Below are 20156 nucleotides of genomic sequence, written 5' to 3'. Positions count from 1 at the left end.
CGGGATGTTTCTCCCGATACCATGAATACACGCCTACTCTAACAAAAACACCACATTTTAATTCTACTTTGAATATAGATTTAACTTTACAATATAAAGTACAACAAGAACAACTAAAGAACATGTACATAAAATGAAACATCATGGGTTTAATAAATGAATATAATTATTACAAAGGATTAACAGATAAATAATTTACGTTGGAACACGTGGAACATGGATGGAAACTTGTAAAAACCCTAATCGTCATATCCGGGTCTTTTTGTTTGTGTGTTTTGTTGGTTGCTTAGTTGGTTATATTATTCTCTTGTATCCGAGTTAAAACAAATAAATAATAAATTGATAACTTAGAAATTTTGTTGGCTTGCGTCGTAAAAACGTGAACAAGTATCTAAAAGGTCATGAGAATATGATGATAATTCTTACTGAGAAAATTAACATCTGCTGAGGAAGATTAAAAAGCATTGAACATAGCATTTAAAGAATCAAAGGAGTAAAGTATAGTCGATGTCAAGTTTTTATTTTATACCGAGACCAGAAAATCGCAGAGAGAGAGAGAGAGAGAGAGGGAGAGAGAGAGAGAATGACTGGTTGAACCTATTATTTTCTCTTTATATTAAATTGTGAAGGAAACGCATTATCACTTTACTTAAACAAGAATTTTTTAGATCTGACAAAATTGAAAATGAAACAAACCAACGTCTCTTATTCCCACTCAATAAATTAAATTCACATTAATTGTGTGTGTGACCTTTTCCTTTAATTTGATTTTTATTGTAAATCCAACCGATTTTCTTGCAGGATGACACGCCATTTTCCTAACCGTATTTTTGTTGAGTAAGATGAATAGAAAATATATGCAAATCGCTACTACAGAACCCATTTACGAGGAATTAGAACGTTTTATTTGATTACAAATATTTTCAGATTTATTAATGTAAACAATGCGTTTTTATTTAAGTATTGATCGATCGACGATTACCACACACAAAGATTTTTTTTCCTTCCTCTTTGGTACAGAATCTAAAATCAGACAGATGGAGTTAAAAAAAAGATTTGGCATTCTTGTTTGAACTAAATGAGCATGTCTATGCATACATGTACAAAACGATTCATTTAAAACAATGAGTCTAGTATCCTTTTTTCAGATGCTGACTACAAACCAAGACAAATTTCAAAGAAAAATGAACGAATCTCTCGCCAAGTCAATAAAGAATATAGAATATATGAAGAATGTGTTGAACCCGGGAGCACATAAGGTTTTTTGTGATTTTTTTTAGCTCGAAGAAATTCTGCACGTTTCATTATAATAAGAGTCTAGATTTTCAGTCTCGAATATGGCAAGAATGTACAAAGTAAATTCTGGTACCCCCCCCCCCCCCCCCCAGATAATTTTCCATCATATTCCGAAAAATTGGTTTATAAATTCAGATGATAAGAATTAATAATTAAAAGTACAATGGTATCAGTAATTTCTATCTTTTTGTATATATTGAAATATTTGTGTTTCTTTAATCTTATTACTCAAAGACATTAAATGGACAAACAAAACAATCTAAAAATCCGTTATTCTGGCAGTTGCTTTATTAAGAAATATATAAATATTACGATGTATCGGTACATTATCAAAATGTACAATATGGATTTGACACATAATTGACCACTACATAAAGCATATCAACCACCATTTATAAATTATACCTCAGCTAACATAACATTGTAAGAGATCTAAATAATGTAAAAACGACAGAATGAGCAAGGAATCTATGAGGAAATTGTTCAAGCTGACTCTCAGTTTTCACTGAAACACCTTCATTCATACATAATGTTTAATAATTTGATTAACAGTGGGGGAAATGTTACAAGTAAAAGATTTGATATTAACATTTGACAGATGTAAATAATAAAATCAGAAACTTCCCACCAAAAAATCCAACTTGTAAATCATCTATAATATATACCAGCTTATCACAGACATTTAAAATCTATACATTTGCACATTTAAAACATAACATATGTAAACAATATCCTAAAAGCCAGATCTTATAACAAGGTAGAAAAGAACCAAGACTCTCAGAAATCTACAAATAATCCAATTAATATGAATTAATTAATGATGTCTCATTATAAACTTTATCATGTCTCCCTCAAAAAAGCATTATCTTGGTATATATGTATGACACTACTTTAAACAAAAACACTAATGGAATGAAAACCAAACTGATCTACAATCATATTTGATTGAGTAAAGAATAGCGTTTGTTAATTGTAGGTTCTGGATAAAACATGTATATTAATTCTAAGATATTTCAATACAAAAAGTTACTCTGAAAATATTTTCCAAAATTGAAAGTCTACTTCCACAAAAAGGAGTCCTCTATCTACCGGTAGGTAATGATGCATTTTTTCTCATCTTTAAAAAATTGTCATAAGGGAGCAATTATATAATATCTGGGAGACTACCTTTGGGTTTTTTGCTAAAGTTATTCAATATGGATTGATTCATCACACATCCTAAACTCAATAAACTCTAGGGTCAACTTTGCGAGTGGGTGACATTGAGCGTGCTCGGCATCGAGCAGCTTTCCTCTTGACTCGCTCACGGGAGTGACGGTAATTGGAAGCCTCGGTGTTGCCTAGTGTTCGTCGATAGTCTTCGTAGCCACTCAGAAATCCATCCTCCATGTCAGCGAGAGCTTCCTCCATGCTCATGGTGTTGAAGGCGTGGGTGTGGTGAGCCTGAATCAACTTCTCCAGGCGAGAGATGATCTCGTAGTCAGGCACTGCTAATGTGTTGATGTCAAGACCAAGCATTCTAGCGACCACATTACGGAAGTCCAAAAGCTGCAAGTATGACAAAAAAAGACAGTTATTTAACATAATTACTGTATCAAACAACTATTTTTGTTTGTAGAGGTGTAAGGGAAAAGCCTTTTCCAAACAAATAGTTCTGTTACATAAAATAATTGACAATCACCTGTTTTTCCCTGTTCTGTATTGCGTTCAGGGCATTCTTGCTGGTTCTGAGCTCGCTGGAGAGAGCCTGGACCGCGTTGTCAGACACCAGCCGCTTCTCCTGGTTCTGCTGACTCGACATCTCCACCTCATCCTTCAGATGCTTGATTTTATGAGACTGCTTCTTCCTCACATTCTCCAGCTCGTCCACTTGAGCTACCAGCTCCTCAATTTCTTTTCTTTGTTCCATTGTTCTCATCTGTACAGTAAATTACACAAATTTAAAATTTGGCATTTTGATAAAATCCGTTTGGTACTGTGTATACAATGTGCTTGTCAGTTTTTATCAGTGTAATGGTGCATGCTTTTATAAGTACTTTGTTATTACTTTACCTGGATTTCACTTGACCCCAGAAGTTGAGCTTTTAGGTTGGTGTTCTCGTGTTTCAGGTCTGTGATCTGTAGCTTGAATTTCTCGATGAGTTTCTCTAGCTTTCTGATTCTGAAGCTCTCGGTGTCTCTCTCCTTCTCAATCTCGGTTTTTCCGAGGAGTTTCTCCTCCAGGCTGGTCATCTTCTTCCTCAGAAGGTCAAGGTGAAGATCTTTGCTCTCCAGCTGTTCTTTGAGGGACTTGACCTTGCGCTGCAGATTGTAGATGTGGGTAGATTTGTCTACAATGGTGTCTTGTTCAAGTTTGACTAGCTGTTCTGCTCTTGAAATCAGAGCATCAATGGTCATGTCGAGACCAAGGTCAATGGATATCCTGTCCATCTTCATTTTTTCTCCTAATCTCTGCAGAGCCCTTAGGTACTAAATATTAAGAAAAAAGTCTGTTAGTCATTCAAGTTTTATACTTCAAATTAATGTTATTATTCTTCAAAAATTAATGTATCTGCAGCAGTAGAAAATTAGAAAATTTGATAACTTGATAAATCAAAGACTTTGGGTATCTGTGAGCCCTTTACTCTTACTTTCTCTTTGTCTGTCTTGAATTCATCCCTGAGCACATCCCCAGCTGCCAGCTCTCCTTCTGCACTGCGTAGTCGTTCATCGTAACTCATCAGGTCGTTCTCTGCCTTGCGAGCCCGGTGGGCTGCAGTCTTGTGTAACTCGTACTGGGTCTCCAGCTGTTCTGTCAGGGTCTTTATTCTCTCTTCCAGAGACTGCACTTTCTAAACAACAGAGGTTTAATCACTTAAAACTACATTAAATCAGTTAAAAAGACTTGCTCTAATCATCATCTTGAAGTGATGTCTTAATGAAATTTAACGGTTTTTAAAATGAGCTTTACAATGTAGACAATGGATGAAAAATCAAAGATGCATATTTAATTCATTTTTTAAATCACAAAATCTATTTCAGAAAAACATATCCAGGAACAATTGATCTACTTACCACAACCAATTCTCTGTTATCTTGGAGAATGGTCTTGATTCTGTTCAAAATGAAATCACTGGAGATGTCGCACCTCTCATCGAAAGTGGACAAAACAGACGCCACCTGCTCCCTGAAAAGATGTGCCTCAGTGTGAACCTTCCTAATGTCCTCCGAATTAACTCGGTACTCCCGGTCCAGGCTGCTCAGTCGAGACTGTTTAAGGTCGAGTTCTGCTCTTGCTGCCTCCAGGGCTCTCATGTTGGCATCGAGTCTTTCCTTCATCATGGTCATTTCTCGCTCCATGTTTCTCTTCTCTGTTATAGCAGTATCTCGTTCCTAGCATAAAATACCAAAAAAACTTAGACTACCTCTGTTTCGATTTTTTATTCCACTGTCTTGCCACTGTTTATGAATATGAAATAAAAGACAAGTAAAACATGAATAAACCTACCAGTCTGAGATTGTCGATCTCTGACGTGAATCTGGTGGCAACCTTTTGCTCTTTGCCGACCTCAGATACCAATCTCATTATTGTTTCTCTGCTAGCTTTGCTCTCCAGTTGTGTGCTGTTCAATGTTTCATTCAATGTGACAATTTTACCCTTCAACAAAGCATTTTCTTGAACCAGATCTGTCATCTACAAATATACAAAAGAAATTGGCACACATGAATATTGGTAGATGGGAGATAACTCTGTCTTATATTGGTATGTATTTTGGAGTAAATGAGTCATCTTCATTACTTAGGTTTTTTCTCTTATCAAAATTGTTTCTCTGAACTGTTTTCTATTAAAAAGATTAACGCCTATAAAATGGTAAGAATTAAATGTCCATGTAAGAGAAAATGCACAGTCAAAGCTTTTGATCTCAATCTGAATTTGGCCAAGAAAAAATTGTCAAAATATCAGAGGATTGAGATAAAAAGGTTTTAATATATAAAAAGCCAAAGAGAGAAGAACTCCAACATTCATCAACATGGTATAAAGATAATTATTTTCAAAATCCAGAGATTGACGGGATACAGATACATATGTATATAACATATCAAGATCGAACTCTCAAAAACTGAACCTACCTTTCTGACAATTTCTTCCACAGTGAATGTAGCACTGGACATTTCATCAACTGTAATTATACTGGATAGTTGAGAAATGACCTCTGAGTACTTCTTTTCCATGGACTGAAAATTCATTTCCGTTCTTTCTCGCTCATCAAGGTGTTTCCTGAGATAAAAATCAACAAATCCAAAAAGAGCTTACAGTAAAATTATCACTTTTCAATACTGAATATCTATTTTATCAAGATTTTTTTTAGATTTATGTTTACAACAAAAGATATTGTGCATGAGATAGATAACTCTGTGATTTACCTAATTCTAGATTCCAGCTCTAGGATTTTATCATTGCTGTCCCTGATTTGACGCTGTAATTCAGACACGGTGAATTCACTCCTGCCCACAACTGTCTCATAAGATCCCGCTTTGCTCTCCAGTTCTAGAATTTGCTGCCTGTAAGACTCTAACATTGCTGTGAGCTTAGATTCATTTTCTTTGCTGGTTTCGTACAAGGATTTTAATTCTCTGATTTTGACTTCTTTTGATTCTAACTGAGCTTCATTTTCTCTGATCTGAAATGAATATGCATACAGATAAATTCTTTTCAGGTAAATACCAGTATACTGTAACAGGAAAATATTCCCCTCCGTTTTATTTTTGCCCCTTTCACCATCATTGTCAGAGGGCAAATTTAGACTGAGCAAATTCCAATGTTCCAAGTTATCTCTTTAGTACACGAGCGGGTCTGGGCGAATTTAAGATGGTGCACAACCGTTGCAAGTGTAGAAGTGCGAAAATAATTTAATGCTGACTTCTATATATATCTAAATTGTAGGTACCTGCATGATAAGTTTGTCAGTTTTGACTTGCAGGGCTGCTAGTTCACTCCTTGCAGTTTCCACTGCATGGCGATCACCAAGGTATATTGTATCGTGCTGAAAAATGAATGTTTATATTAGGTGTTATGATAATATTGATCGACAATGATCGCAAAGATAAATTGGCTAAAATTTCATAAATCAATAATTAGCAGAGTGCAACAGAAGATTATAAATACATGCCAGTATAATTGATTTTTAAATTTCCCTTCTTACATGTATTTAACAAATTTAAATATTCTATTTATTTTTTTCTAGGATCCATTCATATTTCTCTATACATAGCCAAAAGCATTTAAAAGGAATTGCTACAGATGGATGACTTTATCTATTTATACAGGAAATTAAATCTCGACTTTAACATGCGTATTTAGCCATGGGTTTCTGATCATGATTATGATATGGCCAACATGATGATCCTAATGATTGCATCTAAAGGTTTTTTATTTTCAACGAAAAATGAGTGTGAAGTAGTAGATTTAACTAATGAATTAATCCTTTACCCTCAGTGTGTCAGCAGATGACCTGATGTGAACTTTGGGAACTGCATCCATGCTACAAAATAAACAGGGACATACATTAATCAAATGAGATTACGTGTAAATTCAAATCTTCATATGATGATTATCTGTAACACATTCATCTTAGCTATATAAACTTTATACATGTATCATATAGACAAAATCTGATCTGTTTACAATTTTTTAAGAAAAACAAGAGCTCAATAATCCTTGGAGATTTACATACATGTAATCATACACTTTACCTTGATAGTTGTTGAATAAGAGACTCTTTCTTCTGATTTTCCTCTCTTAATATCTTAATTTGTTCCTGCATCTGGAAATAATGGGTTACATGTGGTTATTAACTGTATGGTATAAGATACAATGTATACAATACAAGAGCCATGTGAGGCAAACATGATTATATGTACTGGTAAGATAATTTAATCTTGATCCAAATCCAAAGTTTCTTAGTTTATTATATGATATTCATTAATGACAAGTTTCCTGTTAGTTTGCAGAAAAATAGATAATTATACAACAGAAAAATATGCCATTTCTATACATGAAACACACAACTTGAGATTTAATGCACCTTTAATGATTTTGTGAATCTTATTTATGTTAAGTAAAAATCAAACTGTGCTTTTAATGCTGAGGATTAAATAGTGTTGACCTATACAGTATGTGGTTTGTAAATGTTTGTATCCATTTTCAATCAATACGCAATGTTAACTAGACAGAGTGGTCAGGAGAGTTATATAGGCACTTTACATGGTGCATTTATATCTAAAGATGAAGAAATAATCTCAATCTTTAATGCTCACAAAACACTCATTATTACCAAAAGCTGTATCCATATGGAACAAAAATTAAGAAATGCAGTCAGTATTTTGAGTAAAATTGCTTGCACATTAAAATTTTAAAAACGATTATCTTAGCTAACTATGATGTAGCTCATTACGTACATGTATATATCAATAAATTTAGTAACATAGGATCAAGTAATTTCTTACTTTACAATATATTCTTGCTGAAGATAATCACTTAAATTGAGTAGAACATATCAGATTAAACTGACGTGTCAAATCATATGAACGTACTTCTACATATGTAGCTGTTCTCGCAACTTATCTGCATGCATATATGATACTTATACCAAACCTTCCTCATAGAATGTCATTGAAGAAACATGAGTTGAAACTTGCAAATATTTGCTTTGTAAACAAAGTCTTCAAAGTTTACCATTATATCATACACATGTGTACAATCATTAAAATATATGCCACATAAATTTACATTTATAATTAATAAATTTGATTTGAATGAAACCCGTACCTCTGTCATTTGCCTACGGTTAGGCGATGGTGGTCTGGGGTGATGAAGGCTGGACTCAGAGGCCAACATTCTTGCCGCCGGTGATGTAGATCCAACTCTATGAACATATTCATGCTCTATTGTGGTTATTCTTCTTGGAGAGGGCTGTGTATCTAAAAATCCATGTTTTCGTATCGATGGTAGTCCACTACGATCCCCTTCCCTGAGATAGCTTGCCATTTTCTTACAAAATTACACTAAAAACACTTTTCTTCTTTCCTCAACACTGTTGTTATATATTTTCCGTTCCCATTAGCCCTGCATAGCAACACGAAAACAAGTCACAACACAGAAACAGGAAGCGCACCTGCTACGTGATTTTCTCGCGAGATTCAACGAGACTTGGTAGAGTTACCGTTCTTCTAACCTTGAGGGTCTAAAATAATGAAAGTAAGTATAAAATTAGTCTAATACATACTTTTCTTATTTTATATTTGTGTAAATCCAATTATTTTCAATTATTCATTATTAAATCCTATCTTAGTATGAATGAGAAGACAAACATGGGAAATGGGTTTGCTCTTCAGCCTCTTCTATCGTATTTAGTAGAATATAGTTGCAGAGGAAATTCGAATATGGATATTTTTAATTATTGATAAACCACAATGCTTCATACTTCTGGAATTGTCGGACTGAAGCTACAGTGTATGTTTATTTTTTTCAAGGACTAAGAGTATTGGGTCAAAATTTTTATCTTATTTTTTAATGCTTAGAAGTTTAGTGCATGCCCAAAACAGGTCCTCAGGACACAGGCGCTTGTTACATACAGTTTAACTATACACAAAATTGTGTTACAGTGTATAGTTAATAGACCTCCTGTATGAAACAAGCGCCTGTGCGTCAGATGTACACTATTATAAATTAATTCCCCATTAAATGACTTACACAGTTACATAGAAAAAAGGTTATGGCTTTTACTTCTGCCCAATATTTCTATTCTTTATTGGACAATTTAATCCTGTCCATGTGGGTTTTTTTTTAAACAATTTTGGAGCATGATCACAAGTCCTCAGTCAACTAGGCTCGAACACAAGACCCTTTGGTTTAATTCAACTAACACCAAAATGCAAAATGACCGAGTTAGAGGGTTAACACCACTAGCTATTATAGGAGCGAGGCAATACCTAACCCATTTACACATAATTCACAATATTTTAAGAATACCATTATCTTGTATTCAGTTACTTTAAGGTAGTATGGAACATCTGTCAACATTAATGTGCCGGTGGATTAAAGTACATTATAATTGAAATACTTTCACCAGTTTAAAATTTTGCAGTATTAATAAAAAAATTTATGTTTTAAAAATTTTTTGGAAAGGTAAAATATTTTAAATTCCCAGGGGGGTTGGAACTCGAGACTTACATATCTGTAGTAACCCTCTAACCCACTGCACTACGCTGTTAGATGACCATTTTTGAGCATCATCGGAAACCCTTGGTATTTAGTCTAGTCTACTCTAGCATTGGATTACTAGTACTAACCATGGGGTTTAAATTAACGGTATTCAACAGAACCAGAAACTTTCAGTGAGTTATGCAGTTGGCCCATGGTCATTCAGTCTATGCAAGACTTATCCTGAGTTTCTGACCATTGGGTTTGAGGTGCAAGGGTTACAGTATTAACGACAAGCACATACAGCTGCCAAAGTTCTCTTTGGGGTTCAGTCCTATAATGTTTTTTGTTTATGGGTGGTAACCCAAAACATTGAGTTTTTGGCTCTGCATCGAAAGATGATAATTTAAGATTTTGTTTTGACTATCCAGACATCTCTGACATTGTCTGCCTTCAAAAGTTCATGTCATTGATGGAATCTTTTACTTTTTAGGGGCTTCAGGTATTGCGAAGAGGTTTCTCCACCTCCACCCTCAGAAATGGAGCAGTGCGGGACCCCAAGAACCCTGGATTCATGGTCCCGAGGAGTAATCCAGACTCTTGGTATAGCTATGATAACCTTGTAGTCAAAAGAATGAGAAAGTACTTGGTAAGTATTTGGTAAAAACTGTAAAACTATTGAGAATGTTTAAGTTTAATATTTGAATGGTGAAAGACTAGTTTTACATTGTGCAGGCAAAAGTATGTTAAGAGAAAACTAAACCTAATGAATGATTCAATCATTTTATTTGCTAAGAGTAGGATGACATAATAAATAATATAATGTTCAAGATTAAATAATTTTGTATAAAATTGAAACTAATGCTGGCCTCGAGTCAAATATTCATTGATTATGCAGGCACAGCCTCAAACTTGTTTATCATAGACGTAAATTGCATGTATGAAGGATTGTTTTATAGCAAAAAAATTATATTGTAAACAATTACAAGTGCTACAATTAAAAAAGAACTTCCCCCGCTTCCACAAAACATCAGCAAGAGCATATAGATCAAGAAAAAGCATATAAAGGCAGATTTAGTTTATTACAGTTTTACATTCAGATTGCTTTTTGATATAGAAAAGGGTAAGATTCGTTGTTGCCCTAAATTTGATGGTCCATTTACTAAGACTGTAGTTTCCATTTTATCGATGGTACTATTTTTATTCCATTTAAGGAGCCATCAAAGGACTTCACACACAACAGGACACCCGTGGGTAAACCCTATACCATTTTTGTATGTGGGTACTTCGTTGTGTGGACCACAATATGTGCAGTGCAAGGCTTCAGAACAATCCCATTTGCTAAGAAGTCCTAAAAAGAACTATTTCACCAACTTGCAGATTATGTTGATACAGAAGTTTTAAACTTATGAAAATAAATGTTTGAGTCAAAACTATTTTTTATTTTATCTTTTCTTCCATCATTGCAGTTTCTTGTTCAAGAATTTATTCTGTGAATATGATTTTGAATTCGATGAATTACCTGGTAACTATGCAAAATTGCCAGTAGGTGAAATTTGCCTTTGCTTTACCAGATGTGATACTGAGTGTTCACAAGTTCATGATCTTTCCCTATGTGGATTACAGTGAACCCATGTATAACTGTAAAAGACATGGTTTGGTTGAAATAGACTCAAAATTGGTATGTTTTTGAGTTTGCACTTAAAAAAATGTTATATGATGTGAGTAGTATTGAAAGCAACTCCTGCCAAAATTGAGAGTAATTTGAATGAAAGGTTATACAGTTGGGAAAATGCATTGCATGGCTAATTTTGACCTGCAGCTTTGCACAGACTTTCTTACAAAGAGAAATGCAAGAGGTTTATAAAATTATTGATGATTACCTGCATATACTACATATATGTTATACATTTATAATTTTTGCGTACAGATAATAATGGGGATACAGTACATGAACAATAAATAAAAAAAAAATTCAAAGCCTTTTTTATGTTGACAGATTGCAAAAATGGGACTATATATATCAATATAATAATTTAATAAACTTAGAAGGAATTTTTGATGATTATATAAATTAAGTAAATCAAAGTATGTTAACATTACCTTAATTTTGCTTTAAAAACTTTTTTAGAATTGGAATTTTATCAAAATATGGATTTTAATCATGAAAATGTAAAATTTAAGTGTAGATTCTTTATTGTTAAAACCAACAATAAACCCTGGGGCCCAAGAAATGGGTTCAAAATTTAAAATAGAAATAGAATATGTTACGAAATAGAATATTAGAAAGAATTGTTTTTGAGGTGAGTGATGTGGCCAAGGGGCCTCTTGTTTACTATGATACTCCCTATTTATTCCTATGTTAAACTTGAAACCACACCTCAACTTTGTGGCCCCACCCAGGAATCATGCTTGGAATAACTTAAATGTACACTACCTTATTAGAATACATCCACATTAGTTTCAGCCTTGTGGTCCCCTCCCCTTCCAATGGATCATGTTATAAACTTGAAGCTACACTACCTGAGGATGATACTACACAAGATTTAGCATTTCTGATCAATTGATTTTAGAAAAGATTTAAAAAAAATAGTTCTCTGTTTACCTGGATATAAAAATTCAATCCCCATTGTGGCCCCATCCTATCCCCAGGTATCGTAATTAGGGCCCTCGTTCTGTGGCGACCTATATTGATCAGTCTGTCCGTTTATCCGGTCATCCATCCGTCTGTCAGTCCGATATAACTTGCCCGGGGTATATCTTCTCTCCCCTTGGCCCATATTGGCCCACGGAGTGCTTTTGGGTAAAGGATGTGTAATGACTTTGAACCAAGTTTCTAGGTCAAGGTCATATCAAACCACGCTAAAATTCTTTCATCAGATCACATTACGGGAATGTGTAATAACCCGATGTGTGTAATGTCCTGATGAGATATATTTTGCAAAATTAATGATTTCACGTTTTTACAGCAACATTTTTTTTGTGATCCATTTGTTTGTGATTTTTTTCTACATTACAAACTTATTATTTTGTCAATTTATTTATTTAAAAAAAGTTTTATATGAGACTGCCGCACATAAACAATCCCCTGAGCCCTATCTGGCTCATACTTCACATAGACAGCGTTTTGGGGCAAAGGGTATGCAGTGACCTTGAACCAAGTTTCAATGTCAAATGTGAAGTTCATAGCTGATCTTTAGGCCATAAATTGTTTCCCATTGGCCAAATCTTGCTCAAATTGAATCCTCATACTGACCCACGGAAAACGTACAAGTCGATCAGTATTCGTTTTACAAGATTTAATAAAACTCCGCAAACTTACTGAGGAAGAGGAGGATTCCCTTCTAGAATGAAGGGGTGTGGTGTGGGGTGAAGAAATCTCACAGTTCCGTGCAATATCTTTGTTACATGTATTATGATAATAGGTATTTAGATCCACATTCAATATTTAATTGAAATGAAACACTGAAATAAAAACATAATTAATAAACAATATTCAGTTCATTATACCCGGAGAAAACAATATTTCATATGTCACTAATATCTGTGCTCAGTGTCAATCTTTCTGCCATATATGATAATTGTTCTTGATTAATAATTTAATTATTGTCCATTTGATATCAGATTTCCCTTGTCCATGTAAAATTGAAGTTTAATTGTTAAAGAATTTTACTCATGATGACATTGTAATTTTTGTAATTCTCAAGCGATTAAATTTTAATTGTTTTTAAAACCTCTTTGAAAATTAAAACAACATTAATTAATTACATATATCTCACTACACATTCTATTTTTTAAGACAGTTATGCAACAACGCCAACAAAAATAAATGGGGTTTTTCCTCGTATGTATAATTTGAGGTACTCATTCAGCGAATCGCTCTGAATAGCACAGTGAGATGGGTTTTGGCATGTTCTCAACAAGCAGTTCATAGGGACGGAATGCGCGCAATGGAAAGTTGTACATAATACGGCGCCATATTCCGATGTAAGCTGGACTAGAAGCAAATTTTCTGTGGATCGTTCGTAAAAATCAATAGATGTAAAGGGATGTGATCCCTAATATGCTGGAATGTTTACAAACAACGAGTGCTTGCACGTAGATTAGAGGACAGTGTTGTGTTTTCGGGATTAACTACTGATTAACGCACAGGAAACATTCGGTTGGGGAGAATAATTCACGAAAAAAATTATTAACTGAAATGGAGATACCGTGTGTTTGTGGTCGTTTGTTTTCTACTGGGTAGGAACATAAACATAGGCATTATCTAGGACGGACGACATTTTACCTGTTTATTTAAACGTCAGGTGATAACCATTTCATGGTTCAAAGTTTGTGAAAATTTATGCTAGCAGACGATCGTCTCATCTTATGATGACCCAGTAAACAAAAATGTGGCAACGAATTAGGGATTATTCGTCTGCAGTAAATTTTTCCATTCTGAACTTTCTTCGTAGAAGAAATTATGAACAGTTTGACGAGAGTGAAGATGAATCTTTCGTAAACAATTCTTCAGGTGTTAACGAAACTCATACTGAGAAGCAGACTTTGGACTGCAGCGCAGCACATACAGACACATGCGCAATCATAGATCATATTGAAGTGCATGACTATCATGACACCCCGAAATCATACAGTGCAATAACCCAGAGTATAAATAACAATGACAGTGATTCAGATTCTAGACCTGACCAGTATTACAGACATCAGCACCAAAAACAGGACGAGATTGTACGCGACTATATGGACGCCGACCAAGGTCGTGACCTAGTTCCTCGTGATGTCAAGGACGTTGTGCAGAGTTACTCACAAAAAAGATACAAGAAACTCGAGGACGAAAGTTCCGACGATGAAGACTTTCAGATTAGCCTTGCAGAAGAGACAAGTCCCGTTTTTCACAGTGCAAAAGACTTTAAAAGAAAGAAGTCCAACAAAAAAGGCAGACGCAAAAAGGTACACGTTTTGAAAATGTTGCGCAGACTTTCATGTCTGACATCATCAATGCAAGTCAATCAAAGGAAATTTCGGTGAACTAGAAACTGAGGTTTGGAGCATTTTATGAGTGTAATATAGGCCTATTTCAAATATATATTATGCAGAGGTGTATATATATTATAAAATGTCTTTATGTAAATAGATGAGAACAAGCAATTTTGGCAGAGGAGCGATCTCGGTTCCTCGACCAAAATGTTCACTTTACACACTGCCACTGCCAAGAATCTGAGACATGAAAAAGATCATTGTAAAGATTTTTTGGTAGCACACACATACTCGCACACTCTAGACTATAGGAAAATATATCTTCAAAATTATTTTGGGTATTGGTATGGTCAAACAGTACACTAGATAAAGATGAATTGACCATTTTTGGTTATTTCCAGAGAAAGGGTAAACATTTTGTTTTTATAAATGGAATAGATGACGCATTTTCATCTATTTTATCTGAAAATATCAAACTACATAAGATTGGTGAGTCAACAATGTCGTGTGATGAAACCAACCTTTTTATTGTTGTTGTTAATCTGAAAATAAAATGAGTATTGTAATTCAACAAAAAGCTCTTTTTTCATGGGATATGAATTAAGAATATTAGCTCAACGTCATGGCATGTACTTCACATCAAGGAAGGCACCCAAAATATAACGAACATAGGGGTTGGACTGCGTACATATGAACTTTTTCAAACTTTGATAAGTGCGTCATTTTTTGATGCGGCTGAAACTAAACAAGCACTTGTTTGTTGTAGTTTATATACAAGGAATTCAGAAAAATTGTATCGTCCGTGGGGAAAGCGTTCGTGATAGCGCACGGCGCATCCTTGCTCACGGCAGAAGATCTTACATTCTCTCGACCAGCGGGGTACTGTTTTGATTGACAGGTTTTGATATAACCAGAGAACTCCCGTACCCGAACCTGACCTCTCCTAGCTATATGCTCAGTTTACCCAAGGTTGTTGTCCTTTATTTAAAGAGATTCTCAAGTTTTACTTGAAAAATATACGCAGTAAATGGTTTATTTTTGGGAGCGATTGGTTATGGATGTATAGGGCAACTGTAGGAACTGACTGTATTTCACAATTCAGTGAACAATAATCGTCTCTTCCATAATCTTTTTGTCTATAAAAGCGGTTAACCAGTTTTGTTCTGTGAGTGATGTATTCAAAACAAGATATGGATTTTGCCCGTTTTGTCACAATACAGATTTTACTGAATTGCATAATATGTTAAAAAAAAAATTGTACAATTTGAGAATGTCGTTGATCTTATCCTAATTAAGATGCAATCCCAGTTGAAATCATAGTGCCCCATACTATCTTACTTAGTTTGTATCTAGCTGTAACTTCACGAGGGCTTGCTAAGGAGGGATCAGTCTTTGCCATCAATAAAGGAGCAACAACTTCAGCAGCGAATCTCAGATAATTTGCAAAGTAAGGTCACAGAAGGGTTTTTACGATGGATATAGGAAAATAACGAGATTTATTTATTGTATTATCTTGCTTTATTGCGCCTCCTTAGACTGATGAATATATGGAAATCTGGAACCTCGCTAAAAGATCAGAAATTGGTGACTATATATTAGTTCGCGAAAGTTCTGTTAACTGGGTTGCCATTATTTACGCTCAAGTTGGATTCCATGCAGTGGCTGCACATTTTTGTCTATAAATACATTGTTAATTTGATACGAGCATCCGCCAACGGAAACTGCGGTAATATTGTTTTAGTTATCTTTGCATGCACACATTGTGGACTTGCATCCTGCATGACTAACGTTGAATTTCATCCCTATTGATTTTTCCTCTTGTTTATTCTATATTGTATTTCGTGAAATTTTTCGTTTTAATACTCTAGAAAACGCTCCCAATTTCCACTTTCTCCTTTGAGATCAATAAAGAATCGGCTTTATCATTTGTTTGGATGTTTTCCTTTCCTTTCTTTTTTAAGCTTTTCCAGAGCTGTATTTTCATATTGTTCTTGAACTATCTCAATGGAATTCTCAGAGCAAGTTCTCACAGTGTTATACGTGCATTTTTCCATATTCTCTCAATTAACTACATCGCTGTTGTCATATGGGTCATTATCAAAATATGCAGCCTTTTGCGTCAGTGTCAATTTAAAGGGGGAAAAATAATGTTCTGGGGAAAATATACAGTACCATTGGATTTTAGAAACTTAAACCCATATTGTTGAACAAATAAATCGACAATTTTACTGCTTAAAGTATAAAAAAAATATTCTTTGTTATGAGATTTCAGTGAATTTATGTTGTCATTAAATTTTTCCAACGTCTTTAACTTACAATATCTTCAATAATATTGATGTTTTATTCCAAAAATCGCCGTTAATTTTCAAAACAACATTCATATTTTAATTTCTGCTATGCTCCTTAACAAGTTCTCTTTTAAAAACAATGAATTTGATGAGATATATGCTTGTACAAAAAGTTTTTGTCATTGGTGTTACAAGGCAAATTATATAAAAATATCTTAAAATACATCAAGTAAATAATATTGTACTACAGTTGGAATCCCCCAGATCATAGTGACATCATTCCCTGCTACTAAAAAGATAAATGTATCAGTGATGACATCATTGTGATAGAAAATATGGCAGAAAATGTTAGTATGCTCCGAAAAATACAATGTAAACTGTGTCAGTGGGATAACGTGCTATTTAAGGTTTTCTATTATGAAAGAACAAAAAAGTTTTTCACATAAATGATGAATGTTTATCACATTATAACATAGGCTATGTAGCTTAGTGTAGTATCTGTTCTCTTGGGTCATACTGCTACATTTACTATGGATACATCAGTGGTATAACGGTCAGTGGTGTAACCAAAAATTGTTGTTACACCACTGAAAAAACTGTTACACCACATGACATTATTTAATTATTTTACTTTTTCTTCCATTTCATTTATATTTTGAGCATTTTGAACAATTGTTATTTATCAATTTTACAAGTTAGACACTGTCACAATAAAGAAAGCTTGACTATTTAATTGCAATTGTGTTTTCTTAATCTGGAAAATGAGACCTGTTACACCATTGACATTATTTGAAACACCATTGACATTTTGTATGCTCTAAATATGTTTTACCCATTTAAATACTTGATTTAAAGATAAAAGTAAGACAAATTTATTCTAATAAAGAAATGAAATTATCCACATCATATTTTTATTAAAAAATCGAATTTTTTAATGACTTATAGTGTACAATAATATATGTTATTCCACTGACATTTCACATTCCCTATTATGTTATACTAAAATCTTTCAAATACTTAAAGGTAACAAATGCTAGCTGAGCTTCAAAAAACATATATAGACAAAGAGGAAGTGTATATGCATTGTATGCATAGATTTTGGAGAAAATTGGAGAAATTTCAATTTTATTATCCAAAGTGTATGATTGATATGAGCTGGTATAGTATTGAAGATGTTGTTTGTGAGATTGATGAGCCGAAGAAAGTTCGAACTCGGTACAAGGTGGATAAAAGTGTGTGGATGCCAATAGTAAAAAATATAACATCAAAGAATGAGTGAATTCATGTAAAAAAACATCTACATGCCATTTTTGTGTCAGTGGTGTAACACTGATTATAAGTGGTGTAACAGTGTGTCTATCTTCAGATTATGAAAGAAAGAGGCACGAAAACTTTTATTTAAGATCAAATTTTTCATGTTTTAAATGCAATCAAAAATAGAAATTAGTTTATTTTACAAAATTTAACACACTTATCTCTTATTTATTATCGCTAGGTCAGTGGTGTAACTTTAAGTCAGTGGTAAAACATAATAATCAGTGGTGTAACGTGTACATTTTTCTCCAAATAAAATTAACTGACAATGATTCATGTATATTTGAAAACACCAGTGCATTTACAATAATGTCTTTTTTATGCTCCATTAAAAGAAAAATCCAGTTGTATTCTTTTTAATGCTCAAATTAAAAATTTGTTGAGTAACATCAAGACTTTGTCCCAAATGTTATGTTGGTCACTATGTAAATGTGTCAAATATTTTCTGTTATCTAATTCTAATAACTTTAAATGAAGTTTGTTGATATAAACTTTATGTCCATCATTTTAAAAGAATTATTTTATTTTATTTAAGAATTTTTTCCTATACTATATGCCTGTTACACCACTGACAAAATTTTTACAGTTCATTTAATTTTAGTCTAATTATCCACCAAATGGTAGATTCCAATGCTTGCAAATTTTTAGATGTTATACTTTTTTGTTTGTTAAATGTGTTTTTTGCAATCAAAGTAATTTTTTCACCAATAATTTTCTCATGTTTTACATATTTTAAAAGTCTGCATATTTTGATAATGACCCATATGCCATGTAAACAGGTTTACAGGTATTGTGGGGTAGTTGTGCATGAATGTGGTAATTGTAAAAAAGCATGTAGATAATTATGGGGCCTAAAACCATTGACTGCTTGTATCTGTTGTTATATAGGTAACATGTTGTAATGCCACTAAATACCAGCATGTGTCAAAGTCGATATTAGAATAGTAATTTTTTAAAATTATTATTTGAAAAATTGACAATATATTTTTTATTTAATTTGAACTTTCGCTCCAATGTTGCCAAACACGTACTTTGGGGTATGTACCCAGTGACATTATGCAGACAAAGACTACTATAAGTAAATTATTCTTATATTCTGGCATTTTTATAAATGATATCTGATATTATAAACACCGTCTGCTACAAAACAATACTGTACCGGTGTATTTTACTAACCAGACATATAACAAGCACATTTTCTCCATGTTTCAGATTGCCAAAGTGACGAGACGCAGCATCCGGGGGTCTTGGAAATGGTTCAAACGGGGAGTGATGGGGTACGCTGGTGGACTGGCGACAGCCAATATATTTATGTTTATATATTCCAAGCAATAAACAGAAAATCCGTATATTTTTTCTTTTTAATGACTCTTCGTAAGACCCGATGCAATAGAAAGATGTATTAATACTGCAGTCGAAATCACAAGCACTTTTATATTATTTTGCGTTGAAATGTATATTCATATTATAGTATAATAATGATATAGATGTTGTTAGTTAATGTTATTATTATACAAGAAGAAACGCAGAAACAGGTGCCTGTGGTCGAGAGATGTACATTCCGGTATACGTGTACACTCCACAATCGGAACCGGCTTTCGAAGTTTGGTAATTGCAACATGTACATAACCTATCAGTAAAGTGGAACTATATACATGTATGTTTCTGTCTTTATTTTATGGGGGGGGGGGGTGCAAGTGAATCTCGTTAGTCCCTCAACAGTATCCATATTACGATACGATTTTATCGACAAATACATGTAAACGACCACTTTTGAAACTTCGATGTTTGTAGAAACCAATCAACTACCCCATGTTAAATGAAAAATAAAACTTGGCAAACGTTTACAAAAGATAAAGCAATCAAATTACAAAAACTTGAGAAGAACCGTGAACCCTATCTCTTGAGGTTTTTTACTACTAAAGAAAAAATAATTAGAATCTTTGTACAATTGCTCAAATACATGTATTTGTCGTATGTTTTGCGTATAAAAATGTACTGTTAGTCATTGCAGAAACATCTGCATGACTACATATATAAACGATTATTTTGTGCAATTGATGCATGGAAAGTGTTGCACTCTTAATTTACAATAC

General features: G+C 33.7%; 2 protein-coding genes and 1 pseudogene across 2 annotated transcripts; 2 read left to right on the top strand and 1 right to left on the bottom strand.

Annotated features, from left to right (window-relative positions):
* Positions 1-1566: 1566 nt before the first annotated feature.
* Positions 1567-8427, bottom strand: LOC128176729 (coiled-coil domain-containing protein 170-like). The gene is made up of 12 exons (XM_052843241.1): positions 8105-8427; positions 7030-7100; positions 6767-6818; positions 6225-6320; positions 5701-5957; positions 5407-5554; positions 4784-4969; positions 4351-4668; positions 3927-4127; positions 3349-3765; positions 2978-3214; positions 1567-2844 (listed from the first exon to the last, which is right to left on the bottom strand). The coding sequence occupies exons 1-12, from the start codon at positions 8321-8323 to the stop codon at positions 2521-2523; spliced, it is 2526 nt and encodes an 841-aa protein (XP_052699201.1). The 5' UTR covers positions 8324-8427; the 3' UTR covers positions 1567-2520.
* On the top strand, positions 8396-10914 carry LOC128176730 (uncharacterized). Its single transcript, XM_052843242.1, has 3 exons — positions 8396-8533; positions 9972-10127; positions 10693-10914. Exons 1-3 carry the CDS (start codon positions 8528-8530, stop codon positions 10831-10833), a joined length of 303 nt encoding a protein of 100 aa, XP_052699202.1. The 5' UTR covers positions 8396-8527; the 3' UTR covers positions 10834-10914.
* A 3090-nt stretch (positions 10915-14004) lies between these two features.
* On the top strand, positions 14005-19411 carry LOC128175381 (uncharacterized; annotated as a pseudogene).
* Positions 19412-20156: the final 745 nt, after the last annotated feature.

Source organism: Crassostrea angulata, chromosome 3 (assembly GCF_025612915.1).
Source record: "Crassostrea angulata isolate pt1a10 chromosome 3, ASM2561291v2, whole genome shotgun sequence".
In the NCBI taxonomy this organism is placed as follows: Eukaryota; Metazoa; Mollusca; class Bivalvia; order Ostreida; family Ostreidae; genus Magallana; species Magallana angulata.
This window is presented reverse-complemented; position numbering and strand designations above follow the sequence as displayed.